This window comes from Ambystoma mexicanum, chromosome 6q (genome assembly GCF_040938575.1).
Source record: "Ambystoma mexicanum isolate Mex_15411 chromosome 6q, UKY_AmexF1_1, whole genome shotgun sequence".
Lineage (NCBI taxonomy): Eukaryota > Metazoa > Chordata > Amphibia > Caudata > Ambystomatidae > Ambystoma > Ambystoma mexicanum.
Window position 1 is genome coordinate 1,426,755,912 of NC_090937.1, and position 14,911 is coordinate 1,426,770,822.

General features: G+C 46.4%; 1 protein-coding gene across 4 annotated transcripts in view; it reads right to left on the reverse strand.

The window, feature by feature from the left end:
- The window catches only part of NSD2 (nuclear receptor binding SET domain protein 2), a 1,742,450-nt gene that overhangs the window by 1,410,368 nt on the left and 317,171 nt on the right, over positions 1–14,911 (reverse strand). For all 4 annotated transcript variants that reach the window (XM_069632133.1, XM_069632132.1, XM_069632134.1 and 1 more), the window contains exon 7: positions 4,270–4,347. In XM_069632133.1, coding sequence (XP_069488234.1) covers positions 4,270–4,347 — 78 coding nt within the window. The remainder of the gene's footprint in view (positions 1–4,269; positions 4,348–14,911) is intronic.

Below are 14,911 nucleotides of genomic sequence, written 5' to 3' on the forward strand. Positions count from 1 at the left end.
GTTTTTACAATACAGATTAAACATGCGCCCTATGGGCGAAATTTGCACTACTGAATCGCAACCTGTAGGGGAAACTGGTGGATGTAACCTATATAACAACAATGATTTGGTGCAGACTAGAGAGCATATTGTAGCGGGCTGCACCGCACTGCAGACTCACCGAATGTTGTAGTTGGCCCGTTCAGTTCATAATTCGGATTATGTAATAGAAGCGGATTTAGACACAGCAGATACAATTGCAGTGGTCAAGCTCTTACATTATGCAGGACTGGTCAGACTTCGGTTATGACAGTAAGCTAATCACATTAGTATGATTATAGCTAAAATAATGTAATCAGATGGTATTGTGCCTTTTGAATTGTTCGGGAGAATTCTCATAAATGTGCTTATTTCCTTCACCTTAGAGACCCTCAGCAACTTTGCTGGATTTTGATGACTTGATTTTTTTACCTGGAGAGTGAGCCTTTTTTCCCCCCTACTCATTTATTTTGATGTGCGTTTTAAACTTGTGTTCTTTGATTATGGAGTTTTAGATAATTCCATAGGCATCATCTTTTCATTGTTGTGTCACAGCACCTTCAGTGCAGTGGCACAGGGATGTCCTTTGGACTTCCCAAGGTTTAAATACCTTCCCTGGGATGAACTACTGTCCCCCAGGGAATTTAAAGTTAAATTGACTTTACCAATCTTTTAAAATTCATATACCCAGCACACGCCATCTTCCAATAGAGTGCTGGAGAGGTTACTTAGTATCCCCTATGTCTAAACACTCATGTAGCTGTCAAAAGCCACCCTTTCCTATTGAAATGGCTGGTGGCAGTGGTTTTATAACCAACTACCATGATTTTTCCGACCGCGAACACCGGTAGCTAAAAATCGGGGCTGCCATGTTTTTCAATATGACGCCCAAGACCCCTCTGTAAAAACAGACTCCAGTCATCTTTTTTCATCGTTTCTTTGTGGAAAGGTCCTTCTGGTGTTTGCTCCTTTGTCGGGCTTCAGGACTGAAGTCCGCACTTGGCGTCTGAGTGTCTGGGGTGGGCAGGAAGTGAGGAAAGTGCCCGAAACTCCCTGTGCTTGGTCTCCTAGGAGACCCAAATGCACTCTGATGCGATTAGCTGGCTGACTGTCCAGCAAGGACAGCCACCCTGCTGGGTGAGTGACAGCTAGGCTGGAATGAAATGGATAAATTGTTTAAATAGGCAAGTCTCCAGGACTGGAAGGCAGAGTCTACCACTGGAACGAAAGAACCGAAGACGAGCTGGAAGAGAACTGCTGCTGCAACCACTGGACCGACAACTGCTGCAAATCCGAATTGCCAGAACTCCATTTCGACAGAGAAGCTCCTTCAAGGACGGCTTCTTCCCTTTGAGTTGGTGGGACCAATCAACTCGTAAGACACCTGGATACCATTCTTAATGCTGGTTTAGGTTTAACCAGGGAGAGGAATACCAGTTTGTGTTCTTGAAGCTACAGCTACTCGAACTGAAGTGACTCCATTTTTTGTTTGCTTCGATGACGATCCCGTGCAGTGCAGGAGTCACCCGACGTCCACCCTCTTGTCCCCACGACTGAGGCTCACGAACAGTGAGATCTGCAGGAACCAACGCATTTTCAGCTTCATCTTTTTCCTTCACATTAAGGTACTGTGCCATCCGGTTGAGAGGTCCTAGCTCTCGCAATGACAGTTCGTGGAACTTTCCCAACTTGCAGGCCTAATCAGCTTGTGACCCAGAATATCATTCTTTTTCGTCTAAACTACTTCTGAGAACTTTTACAAAGACTCCATTTGCTACCAGAATTCCTCTTTCCTATCCAAAAACACCAGACTATTGACTTGTGGCCTAGCCTATTGAATTGAACTGATCCTTCTGGTACACTGAACCTTTGCATTGCCTAAAAGAAGTGTTTTCTAACCCATTGTACAAACCTATGTCTTTTTATTCCTATTGAAAGTAACTGAAGTGCCATTTGGCTCCTTTTTCAGGGGAGCTCAACTTGTCCCTATAGCTTAGAGTTTGGTACTGTAGGGTATTTGTGTTTAATATTAAGTTGATTTCTACAATGAATGTTTTCGAAATGATTGTGTAATAAATGTAGACTTTTATTTACCAAGAAACCTTGGGTGCAAGTGTCTACTTGAACCACTGCTATTGTGTAACTTCTTCTACTGCTCACATTCCCTCTTGAAATAAGCCTGGCGGCTCAGCTCGCTACCAAAAAGTGTGTGGTACAGACTTAGACCAAAGGTTGGTTTTTGCTGACACCTGTAGTCCTAATTGTGTGTGGTGTTCCCAGAGGGTACTGCATGCAATTCTGCCTATCATGTATTTATTGTTTTGTTTTAACTATTAATTGGTATTTTTGCAACTTTCTTTCCTTTTCGATAATATAATTGAATGTAGAGCCAGTGTTACGAATTTTGAAATGCAACTATTCCGTGTGATTGTTTTTCTTTTTTTCTAGAAATGTAATCAATTATTGTCTTTTCTTATGTAAGGGTGGGCATTTACAACCAAATTCACAAAAAAAAAATAGACACTTCAGATCAAAATGCAGCTAGTTAAGTAAAACTTATTATTTCACCAAATCAAAGAAATTAGAGCATACCTGAAAAAAATTGCACTTGAGGTGATCTATGTCAAACTAAATTGGTGATGCCAGAGTTGTTGGCAATGTGGGGAGACTGTGGTTCAAATCTTTACTTGCCCCCTTCCAATCACGTTATGAAGTGGATTATTAAAACAAAAACGAATGAAAGTTGATTGTGGCCTGTTTTTTTTTTCTCTCAGATTTGCAAGCTTGGCAAATGTTAACAGTTAAAGTTGCATTAATGGCTTCTAGTCAAGGGCGGAAAGTTAATTAAGGAGTCTGTATTGAAGCTTACAGCACGCATGTTCCTGTATCCATACATTAAAAACATATCATTTATTGTTTTAACTCAAAATATTTGAATTTTACATAGTTTGATGCCATCACTTGTTCTGAGTTCCTTGTCAGTGAGGTTTACCAATGGACTACACACATTTCATACTGCAGACAACATTGGATCAAGCAATGCCTACTTGCTTCCGCTTTGCAGAATATTTCTAAAATGCACATTTGACTTTGCACTAAAGAGCTAAAAATCATGACAAGAAGTTTGTTTTACAAGGTTTTGCCTAGGCAAGAAGACTACTTAAGGACATCAAAAATGTTGATATGCAGTGTTTTCAAAAGGTTTGCATGAGGCATCAAACTGTTCTTCCTAACACTATAAGATGGAACACAGGGACTATAGGTCTAGCTAAACACAAGTAATATAAAGCTTTACTGAAGGTGTTCAACAGCAATACATTTGCTTGAAATTGATTCTATACCCCCAATGACATGTAAGTGTACATTGTCAGAGTCAAGTCAATCGGGGGCCTCCTAATAGTCATTCCACTCATGAGGCTTCCAATGCTGAACATTTTTTGAGACAACGCTTTGAGGAAAGTAATCAATATTGAGACTTAAGCATGCCTAAGCGAGAGACTGAATTGTACACAATCTTGTGAACACAATATTCGTTTTAAGAAAGGACCATCCTTCAACAGTTTCTTGGTACACTTTGTGGGCACAAGAGCAGTTGCAAGGCGTTAAGAAGAGTAACAGTTTTGTCATCCAGCCTCAAGTTTCTGTGCAGGTATGCAGAGTACAAAAGAAAAATTACATTTCATTACTTCATTTTCAATTTATGGACAGCATAGTACAAACTTCAATGACTGGGAGAAGAGAAAACTGGTGTTTAGGGAATCACTCAGGAACTGACTACACGCAACAAGATATGAACAGGTTAAAAAAATATACAAGACTTTAATATTTGTTCCAAAATAGGAGAATGAATTTCCCAACGGACCAACATGATTTCCAATTAGATATGTATAATAAGGGCCATAACCTTTAAAATAAAAGGTACTATTCAGGACTGGTTTCTTTAATATTACCTTTAAACTACTTTGAAGTATATGGATTTCATTAATTTTGAAAGTATCAAAGAGTAAAAGTTGAATGATGTCTCATGTGTTAAAACCTAGACATTGTACATACATGGCACTTTAAACATTTGTACAGGCTGCTGTTTCATTACATGCTGTATGCCAAGTTAGCATGTATTCAGAAAGATCCATTAAGACAAAATTGTCACAGAAAGCATTTAAGAAAATTATCAGAAGTGTATGGCTTCCGAAAAGTTACACCCAAGTACCAACAAGTCGCATTACATCGCATAACACAAAGTTCAATTACTTCTGGATCTTGAGGTGCTCGTGGGCGAACCTTCACACGGTTGGGATTTGGATTCTTGATTACTCTTCAGCGGTGACCCTTGAGAGATACAGAAGTTGTCCTTTAAATCTACATTCAGTTATTCATTTCATGAAATACTTACAGTTGAAAGGCTAGCTGTCTTGCGAATTTTTACAAAGAGAAACAAATGCCACACAATTTCATTCCAACTTTTTATTGTCTAATTTATTAAAGTAGCTTCATCACAACCACTTATGATGTGAAAAATTGTACCAAAGCATACAACTCTACACATTTATATGCATTATAAAGGTGCAAAGAACAAACAAACAGCCTAATCAAATTGGCATTTGATTGTAAATGCTCATTTCCCTAATCACATGTTTACGATTCAACGCTCAAAGTCACTCAATATCAAAGTGTGGATTAACCATTTGTTCGCAAAGATGTACAAGAAAATGTCTTATGGGCACCTTAAGACACTCAATCGGTTATGGAAGAATATAAGCAATAAGAAGGGACCAAATATTATGTTTTGGAATATGTAAGTACTCAAGTTCAGATGAGGGCCTCGGAGTCCCATTGTGGTAAACTGATATTCACCTAGAATACTAAGCATTAACATCTTCCATGGATTCAACTTACTGCCGGGTCTGATTCAGGCACACACACACAGCACTGTTTGTCATTAAGTGGGTGCAGGGAGGCAAAGGGTGGAATTGGGAAGACTGGCATACAATTACCTTCGTGGTGATTGACATATTTAGTCTGTGGCTCTCCCTCGATTACAACTTGCTGGGAAGACCTATCTGACAGCAGGCAGAGCCAGAAACCAGAAACTGCTTCACAGATGCTGCATAAAGTACTACAGATTTTGAAATGTGTAATCTGGGTATGCAAAACGTCCATGAGCAACCCTGTGACAAAATTCCATACATAACATGCTCAAGTGCTATATGCAAACATTTTACACCAAGCAGTGGTGAAGTAAAATTGGCATATGCAAAAGAGATGGCTGTGTAGGCATTAAGGAGAGCCACGGACTAAGTATCCAAATTCCCTTTCTCAATTATGTAATGTTTTGCTACTTAAATGATTCTAGACTGCGCACAATTTAAATATTGGGCCTCCAAGTTGGCCAATGAATTTTTCATGTACCAGGCCCTCCAGCTGCACAATAGACTCTCTTGAGACTTAAGGTATCTCCTCAAAGATGGACTTAATTGCAACAATAGACCAGATTACCAGAATTGGTGTTGCCATAATTTGGAAGCAATTACAGGAGTTCAAGCTCTGAGCGAATTTCGATGTATATCAAGTGCATCAAAGAGACGGCAAGGTTATCCATGATGTCCTCCCCCGCCACCCCACCGGAAGGTTTGGCCTTTAAACCTCAACAGCCCTACTCAGCAAAGTCAATGGTGATGGATCACATGAGGTTTGGTCCAAAACATGGCGAGCCACATAAATGAGTAAACATAGCTTAGATGAACATGCCCAAGCAATCCAGTGAAAAGGCATCGGTCGAAGAAATTTAACTCCCCTGCCCCCCAAACCTCACCCTCAAATTTAGGACACACATGTATTGCAGTAAATAAATCGGAGGGAACATAACATTACAGAAAAATGCTCTAAACTAAATCTTGGTGCAGTCACAATCTTGAGGGGAATAGCAGTTGTTGGGGAGAATTCTCAGAAATGTGCTAATTTCCCTTCTACCTTAGAGACCCCCCCCCCAGCTCTTTTGCTGGACTTTAGGACTTTTAATTTCTAACCTGGAGAGAATGAGAACCTTTTTCCCCACTCCCTCATGTTTTTTTTCTGTGATTTGGACTGTCAGACTCCAAAGTCAAAAAGAAACAAGCTCCATAGGCATCATCTTTAAATGTTGACACAAAGCACCTTCAGTGCAGTGACACAGGAAGTCACTCAGATTTCCCCTTCTCTTGGTGAAACTACTGTTTCCAAGAGAAGTGAAGTGAACTTGACTTTACTTCCATTTGTAACTTTCGAGACCCAGCACACACTATCTTACCTTAGGGTACGGGAGGAGTTACTTAGTATTCCCTTTGTCTAGTTCGTCATGTAGCATTTTTATGTTACCCTTTCTACAATGAATGGCTGGTGGCAGTGGTTTACTTTTTACTACCATTGTGTGTTTTAACCATGGGCTGCATTTGCAGCAGCTGTAAGGCACCCATGGGTGCCCATTTTGTTAAAATGGCCCGTCTTCTTTTTTCGCCATTTCTTGTCAGAAAGGTCCTTCTTGAAATCTGCACTGCCCGCCAAACCAGGTTTGGTCCCTTTGTTCGTTTTGTCTTTGGCGGGATTCACGAGTGAAGTCTGCCTCTGGCTCCAGTATGTCTAGCAGGGGCAGGAAGTGAGGGAGGTGCCCGAAACTCCCTATGCTTTATCCCCTTGGTTACAGTAATGCGCCCGAAGGTGATTGGCCGGCTGGCTGTCCGGCAAGGTTGTAAGTCCTGAGCCTCTTTGGAGAGTGCTGGGGATCTGGTGGCCCCGTTTCCTGATGTAAAACATTGTGGCGGTGTTGTCTGAAGACCTGCACCACTTTGCCCTCGAGTGACGGCAGGAACGATCCGAGGGCCCAAAACACAGCCGCAGCTCCAGAACACTGATGTGCAACATCTTCTCCTCCGGCAGCCACAGGCCTCTGGCGTGAAGACTTCCAGTGTGAACTCCCCATCCTTCCAGGGAAGCGTCCATCGTGACCATCTCTTGGTGCAGTGGGGCCTGGAAATCCCTGCCTCCGGTCAGATGAGGCACGCCCCACCCCTCATCGCTCGACAGAACCCCTAGTCCAGCGCAATCCTGTCATGGAAACTTCCAGACACTTGGACCCAACGGGCGTCGAGGAACTCCTGCAGAGGGTGCATCCGTAACCTACAGAGTCGGATGAGGTAAATGCATGACATCATGTCAAGCAGAGACTTGATGCCCCTCACCGTGGCGATCTTCAGTGCTAGCAGCCGCTGCACCTTGCCCAGGATGGCTGCTATCCTCTCTTCCGACGGCGACGCCAGGCATGCCACTGTTTTGAGTCTGGACCCCAGGAACAGCGCGTCCTGCAATGGGGTAAAGCAAGACTCTGCATAGTTTACTGAGAACCCCAGATCTGTCAGAAGGTGGATGGTCCTCGCCGTGTGGTCGACGGCGATTTCGCTTGATCTGGCCCAGATGAGCCTGTCGTCCAAGTGAGGATAGATTTGAATCCCTTGTAGCCACCACAGGCACCAGGGACATAGTGAAGACTCTGGGTGCCAACTTCAGTCCGAAGGGAAGGGCCTTGAACTGGTAGTGCTTCCCTTGAACGACGAAGCACAAAAACTTACAATGTCCTTTGTGCATGGGGATGTGGAAATACGCATCTTCCTGGTCCAACGACGACAGACAGTCTCCCCTCTTTCAGCTGTCCAAGCACGTGTTGAAGAGTGACCATTTGGAACTTCTGGGACTTTATAGATTTGTTCAGTCGTCGCAGGTCGAGGATGGGCCTCGTGCCCCTGTTCTTTCGTATGAGGAAGTGCCTTGAGTAAACTCCGAAGAACCGAAGCCGCTTTGGGACCAGCTCCTGAACATGGCCCAAACCTCCAGCAGCAGCTGAGGGACTTGGTTTTCCTGCAGGGCCACCGGTGGTATTTGCGAACACTTTCGTTGGAACTCTAGAGTGTGTCTGTGGGCGGGAGCTCGCAGCACCCAACAGTTGGTGGAGATGGTCTTCCACACACTGACGAAGTTCGCCAATCGGCCTCCCACCAGGGTGCACAGGTAAGGGCCCCAACGTCCTGGCCGGTTCATTGCTGCTTGGAGGTCGACAGGCAGCCTTGCCGTCCTCGACTACGACATCCTCTTCCGAATCCCTTGGAGCAGCCCTTTTTGGTGTTCTGGGCAGAGGAGCAGGAGGGTTGGCGGTAAGAAGAGGAGCCCCTGCCAAAACCACTCGAAGATCGGTTAGATTTGCCTCCTGGGGACCGAAAGGACAGCCGCCGTCGCTATAGCGTGCCCAGGGCACGTGCAGTCTCTACGGTGGCCATAATGGCCTGTAGGGACTCATCCACCGCTTTCCCAAAAAGATTGCCCCCGAAGGGCATGTCTAGACCTCCGGTCAGAAATTGGTGGCCTTGAGCCAGTCACGACAGCAGAGGCAAACACCATTGCCCATCTGGCGGAACCCTGCGTCCGCGATGTCTGTGGCCACCGTGATGGCGTGGTTCAACGCCACCATTCCCTCTTGAAGAATCTCCAAAAGCCTCTGACCTCTTATCGTCAGAAAGTCCAGTAGAGGTGCGAGCTTGACGAATAGATCCTGGTCTTAGCGTGCCACGATAGCGAGGGCGTTGACGATCTTGATGGTCGTTGCCGCAGAGTAGATGACTCTCCTACCCATTGCACTCCTACTTCTTCCCTTCGTTATCAGGACGCTGCAGAAGGCGTGGAGCTACACGACTTTTTCTTGCCCGCTGCATAAACCACAGAGTCTGGTGACGTTTGGGCCCGCAAGCACTTAGGCGCAGAGTCCGGCACCCTGCAATTCTTCTGTAGGCAGTCCCCTCTTTGCTGGGGCTGTTAGAGGGTTCTTCGTAAGCATCAGACCTTCATACCAAATGGAGCGGAACTGAAAGAATGGTCTTCCTCTTCACCTTGCGACGCTAGTGTTAGGCAGCAACCTGTGCAGTTCCCTTAGGGACCACTGCAAAAGGCTTAAGACTACAGGTGTTGGCAGTAAACCGAATTGGTAGCAGTCTGTACCACCCAGATTTACCTGGTAGCTGTGGCTGAGCCTTTTGTAGTGGTCCCTAAGGGAACTGCACAGGTTTCTGCCTAACACTGGTGTACAGAGGTGGGATTTGTATTGAGTATACATTTTAGTGTGCTTATAGATACCTTAGTGCAACTAACCACAAAGCTTAGCACTAAAAAAAGTGATTTTCTAACCTGTCAACTATGGAAAGTTATAGTCAAGAGTCCCTTGCTACAAAAACTGCTGATTGTTTAAGAGTTCTCTGTAAGCATAAGAATCTCCTGACTAAAGGCAAGAAAATGGAGCGAATAGAAAGGTGGTTAGCAAAGCAAAGTCTGGATGGTGGTTCAGAGGAACCTACCACTCCAGCAAATGTAGATAACAGTAATGATATTGATCCTAGTATTGATAATCTTGAGTCAGAAGCAGAAGAGGGTGAAAATGATGTAGTTGTCCCCACTAGGCCTCTACCTGCTCTGCCAGCTGTACCTACTGGACCTTTGCCAGGTCCCACATTGAGTCCTCAATATCTGGAACTAGAGAAAATGAAACTTGAATTGGAGTTTAAGAAACTTAATACTCAAGCAGAACAAAGACACCAAGAACTGAATCAAGAACTAAGGCTCAGGGAAATGGAGCTCAAGCATGAGTTAGAGATGAAGAAATTGCCTGTTGAAAATGCTTCGCTCTCCGGATCCTCTAGGAGTACCAGTCCCAAAAGACCCCGGATGCCTAAAGAGCTTGTGGGTATGTATGAGCCTAAGTTGGATGTGTTGGATTGGTTGAGTTTGTTTGAATATAATCGTGGGCTCCAGAACATTACAGGAAATGAGTTACTTTCCTGGTTGTTCTCTAGGCTCCCCCGTTGCAACTGATGTGGTAATGGTGTTGGGGGAGGAGGATAGAAAGGATTATGAATGTGTGAAGCTAGCTCTAATAGCTAGATTTGGGAAGACCCCTTCCCAATACCTTAAGAGGTTTAGGACCCTCAAAAAGAATGAGGGTACCCCTTGGGCTACCTGGGTGAGTGAAAGTATGGAAAACTTAGAGCGATGGATTAAGGGTTACAAGGAGAACACTTATGAGGGAATGAGAAATCTTGTTATGTTGGAGTCAATTTATGATAGCTGCTCTCCTGAGCTCAGACAGCACTTGGCTGATTCAAAGGAATTAGATTCCAGGAAGCTAGCTAAGGCTGCTGACTTGTGGGTTGCCAACAGGGCTACTCACAAGGATTCAGACGTTACTCAGAAAAAGGATGAGGGAAAGCAGCCACCAAAAGGGAACCAAGAGACTTCTAATACCTCCCAACCTAAAGAGGGTCCCAAACAACAAAATAACCAGGGTAAGCCACAAGGTAAACCACAACAGGCTAGTGTACCTTCTGGTCAACAACCAGAAGGTCGTCAGAACAAGCCACCCTTTCAGAGAGCCTTTGGAGTATGCTATGTCTGTAAGGCAACTGACCATATCAAAGGAGATCCCAGATGTAAGGGTAAACCTGCAGGGATCAGCACAGTCTCCTTAGCCTTCACTCCTGAGGAGGAAGTCCAAATGGCTAGTGCTTACTTTGAAGTCTTTGCTGAAGAACCTTTGGGTCTTCAAGCAAGTTTAACAGTAGAGTCCATGGGTCTGGTTAGTGATCAGAATAGGTGTGTGTACAACTCCATACCAGAAAACTCTAAAGTTTATTATATGGACAGTGTTCTTGTCAATGGCCAGGATACCCCTGCCAGGCGAGACTCTGGAGCCAGCATAACAGTAGTGGATGAAAGCTTTTTCAGTCATGAGGATGTTGCTAAGGCACCCAAAGGTCCCACTAAGATGTCTGGAGGCCCTGTCCAAATGGTTCCAATTCTACCAGCCCTCACTCAGTGTAATACCATGACAGTGAAGATTCCCGTCAGTGTTCAGACTGAGGTGCCTGGGAGAGTCCTGTTGGGGAATGATCTAAGAACTCTAGGAGTAGTATCCAGTACCCCCAGGCCTCCCAGTATGGAGACCCAGAACCAAACCAAATTGGCTAGAGAGGCCACCTTAAGAAACCACTTGAAGCCTGTGGGAACCTCTACTGGGAACCCCACTACAAGCCCTGGTGTTGGTAAATTGACCTCTGACCCAGGCAAATTTCAGGCTAAAATGTTAGGGAAATGGGAGCCCGAACCAAGCTCCATCATTATTCCCCCAGTTTTAAAGTCTGTGACTCCCCTTGCTTCTGAGGAAGAAGTGGATAGACCAACTGGACCCCTAACTAGGCCTAAGAGAACTGGTAATTCTCAGTGCTGGTGGAAAACCAGAAAAGAAAAGTCTAAGGCCAAAAACCTTCAGACTATTGGACCTTCGACTGAAGACACCAGCTCCAATCCTAATCTTGGGAGTGAAACTCCGAAAGGAAGACAGTAGCCGTGGGCCATGATCTCCAGAACCCACACATCTGAAGTAATGGCGCGCCATTCTACAAGATGCTGCGCCAGCCTTCCCCCAACCGGCGAACCATGGGACATGGCCTCATGACTGAGCTGAAGCAGCTGCGGCGTTGCCTGATGGCAAAGAGGCAACTGCCCGAGCGGCCTTGGCACCTCGAGTACCTGTTTTTCCAACTCTGTCACTCCTACGGTGGCCCCTTTGACTAGCAGCTCCTCTCGCTTTACTAAAGGATGAGTAATATGAAAGGAACCTCCCCTCCATTGCTGTCCCCTAGGACGAAAAGGCGGAGGTTGTCGAAATGCAGCGCTCAACGACTTCGCTGCAGCTTTTGAGGTCTGCAACCTCTCAAGGCTCTCGTCAGCCTTGCTGCCAAAAAGATGTACACCATCAAAGGGCATGTTGAGGTGCCGGGCTTGCACATCAGGAGCAAACCCCGACTTCCGCAACCACGCAAACCTGCGTATTACAGTGCTCGCCGCCATGGACCGGCTGGCACAATCTGCCATGTCCAGACCCGACTGAACGGCCTGACACATGGCATCCTAGCCATCCTGCATCATAGCAAGAAAACCATCCTGTTCGTCCACTTCGGGAAGATGTTAAGCCGCTAAGGAAACGGTTCCACAGAGTGTGCGTGAAACGTGACAAGGCACATACGGAGTTGGCTGCCTGAAGAGCCATACCCCCTGAAGTAAACACTTTTTTCGCCCAACCATCAAAACGCTTGTCGTCACTATCCGGAGGGATGGTAGGATACAACGCCTGCTTAGCTGGGGCCGTAGCCGCCTGCACCACCAAACTCTCCGGAGTGGGGTGTCTGGACAAGTAGCAGGGGTCGCTACTGGCTGGGCGGTATTTTCAAGGCAAAGACTTGCCCACTGCCGGGAGACTCTCCGGAGCAGTCCAAGCCGCAGGCGCACTTCTTTGCAGAGCCATATGGAATGGCAGTAACGGTCAGTTGGTGGACCTTGGTCGGGGATATCCCCTGGTGGAGCAGACCACCCCAAGTACTCGGTGACCCTCGACATCAGGCACCGGTACAAAGACCCGGCATGGGTGCCAGGCTCAGGCCTACAGAACTCCACCTCCGGAGAGGTGTTCAGACCACTGGCGTCGTGCAGCGACTGACGCAGGTTCTCAATCTGGCTATGTCCTGAGAATCCCGTCCGGTACCGTATCAGGAGCCATCCCATCTTCAGAACCCGCATCCACCTCAGAAATATAATCCAGATGGTGGAAAGTGGGCGGGCACAGAATGGGGAACAAAGACATGATTGGCCTTGGCCAGAGCCTTTCTATGGGGTTCCACTGCGCCACGGGGTACCTCCAACAAGACAGCCTCGAAAGGAGTTGAGGGCATCGAGTGAATCGACGTTGAGCGCGGCGCCGACAGCATCGACGGCTTCGACACAGGCCTCGAGGGCGGAGCTCTGAGCGGGTCCTTCGACAGCCTGGGCGCAGATGGTGTCGATGACTTCTTCAGAAACAAAGCCTCGAGAGAGTCCCTCGACGACCTTGGCGCCATAGGCGTCAACGTCTTCCTCGAAGACTTCACAGATGTACACGGTCTCGAGCGCGTCGAGGACCGGGACCTGGAACGGGCATGACTAGAACGATTCCCCTTGTCCGAGCGGGACCTTTCCCGCGAATCGTCCCGACCACCCGAGCCCGAAGGCTTACAAGCGGTGTCTCTAGTACGGTCATGCCCGACCCCACTCAGCGACGCAAACTGACTGGTGCCCTGCGATTCAAGAATCGCAAACATTTTCTTACCGAAGGAAGCCCATTCCTCTGGAGTTGCATGCTTGGTGGGATAAGCAACCCGCCGACGGGCGGAGTACTCGGACGAGGAAGGCGACCGATGACTGCGCTTCCGTGAGCGCCTCGAAGAGGCAGAGGAGTGGCGGGACCCACTCCGGGACCAAGACCCCCTAGACTTACGATGACGATGCAGAGAGTCGCCCCTCGAATCGTCCGCCGAAAGCCCAGTGGACCTCGACTTCCGGGGCTTGGACACCTTACCGACCAACAGCTTCTTCTTACGCTCCCGAAAGGCCCTGGACGTAAGCCACTGGCAGTCGACACAATCATCCGTGTCGTGGGCCTCCCCGAGGCACCAGAGGCAGGCGTCGTGCGAGTCTGTCACTGACATCTTGGACCCGCAGTCCCCACACTTCTTGAAGCCCGGATGCGGGGTGGAAGAAGAGGAAGACATCCCGATAAACTTAACAAACGAACAGGTTCGAAGAACCGAAAGAACAAACTCCCAAGAGTCGAGGCGCGCCGAGATCTCCAAAGCGAACACGTTCGCAGAAAAAACGGAACTGAGGCTACGGGCGTCGTGCGTCCTACTTATAACATCCGGTGACGTCGGCCGTCGGAGGAGGTCCTCGAAGACGGCGTATCGACGCAGAAAGATTTTCCGAAGCACCACAGCTGTGGTGATTACTGTCATAGATATGGAATACGTCGGAGGACCCAACCCCCTCGAATTGTAACTTTAAATTTTACAAGGAACAATGTCACAATGTACTGTAAGGTAACCTGATTCAGTTCAGCTAAACTTCAAAGAGGTTTTCCCCCACTGAGAACACACCACCCTTTTCCTTCCCACCAAAAGGAGAGGATATCTCATTTGGATGCTAATGAGAAGAGGAGGAGACTTGCTCTGCTGCTCTGGGAAAGAGACAATGGGTTTCTTGAACTGAAAGAAAATGCTAATTCGGGTGTGAACAGAAACCAACTGCCCAGGAAGACGAGCCCATGTGACTCTCTGGTCCAGCCAAGATCTTGGAGGCGGAGACAAACCGCTTGTGGATTCAGAAAGCACAGAAACTGTAGGTTTAAGAAAAAGACTGCTAGCAAATTGAACTGAACAGATAAAAATATGGAATTTATAGGTTATTAAAATGAAAAGTTCGCTCACAGTTTAAAAATAATTTGGAATCTGCGATATTCAGAGACTGAACCACGAAAAAGTTCATATTCTAGCTATTGTGATTATGTTAGGAATATGAAAATTTACAGGGATATGTCCAGATGGTATGTGCATGTATAGAAAGAAATTGGTACAAGAACTGACGCTGAGTAACCGCCCAAAAGCGGGAAAAACTAATTTGGGAACCAAAACTCATAGGAACAGGAGGCTTTGACAGAAACGTACCTTAGTTAATCTGTAATGTAAATATGTATTAAAGACAAGTTGGGGATATTGGAAATATGTTTATGAAAAATAAGATATACTGTACAGAAACAAAGGGGAGGTTTCTCCCTGGGCCATAAACATGACACATCATGACGCAGTGTTCCCTTCTCAAATCAGGGGAGAGGGAATTCTCTGACCTATCAGATCCTTAGAGGGTTGGGCATAGTATAATCAGCCTCGCCACCCCCTTGGAAAATACATAAATAGGGACTGCTGATGACAGGCAAAACACAGACACTTTGACCCATCAC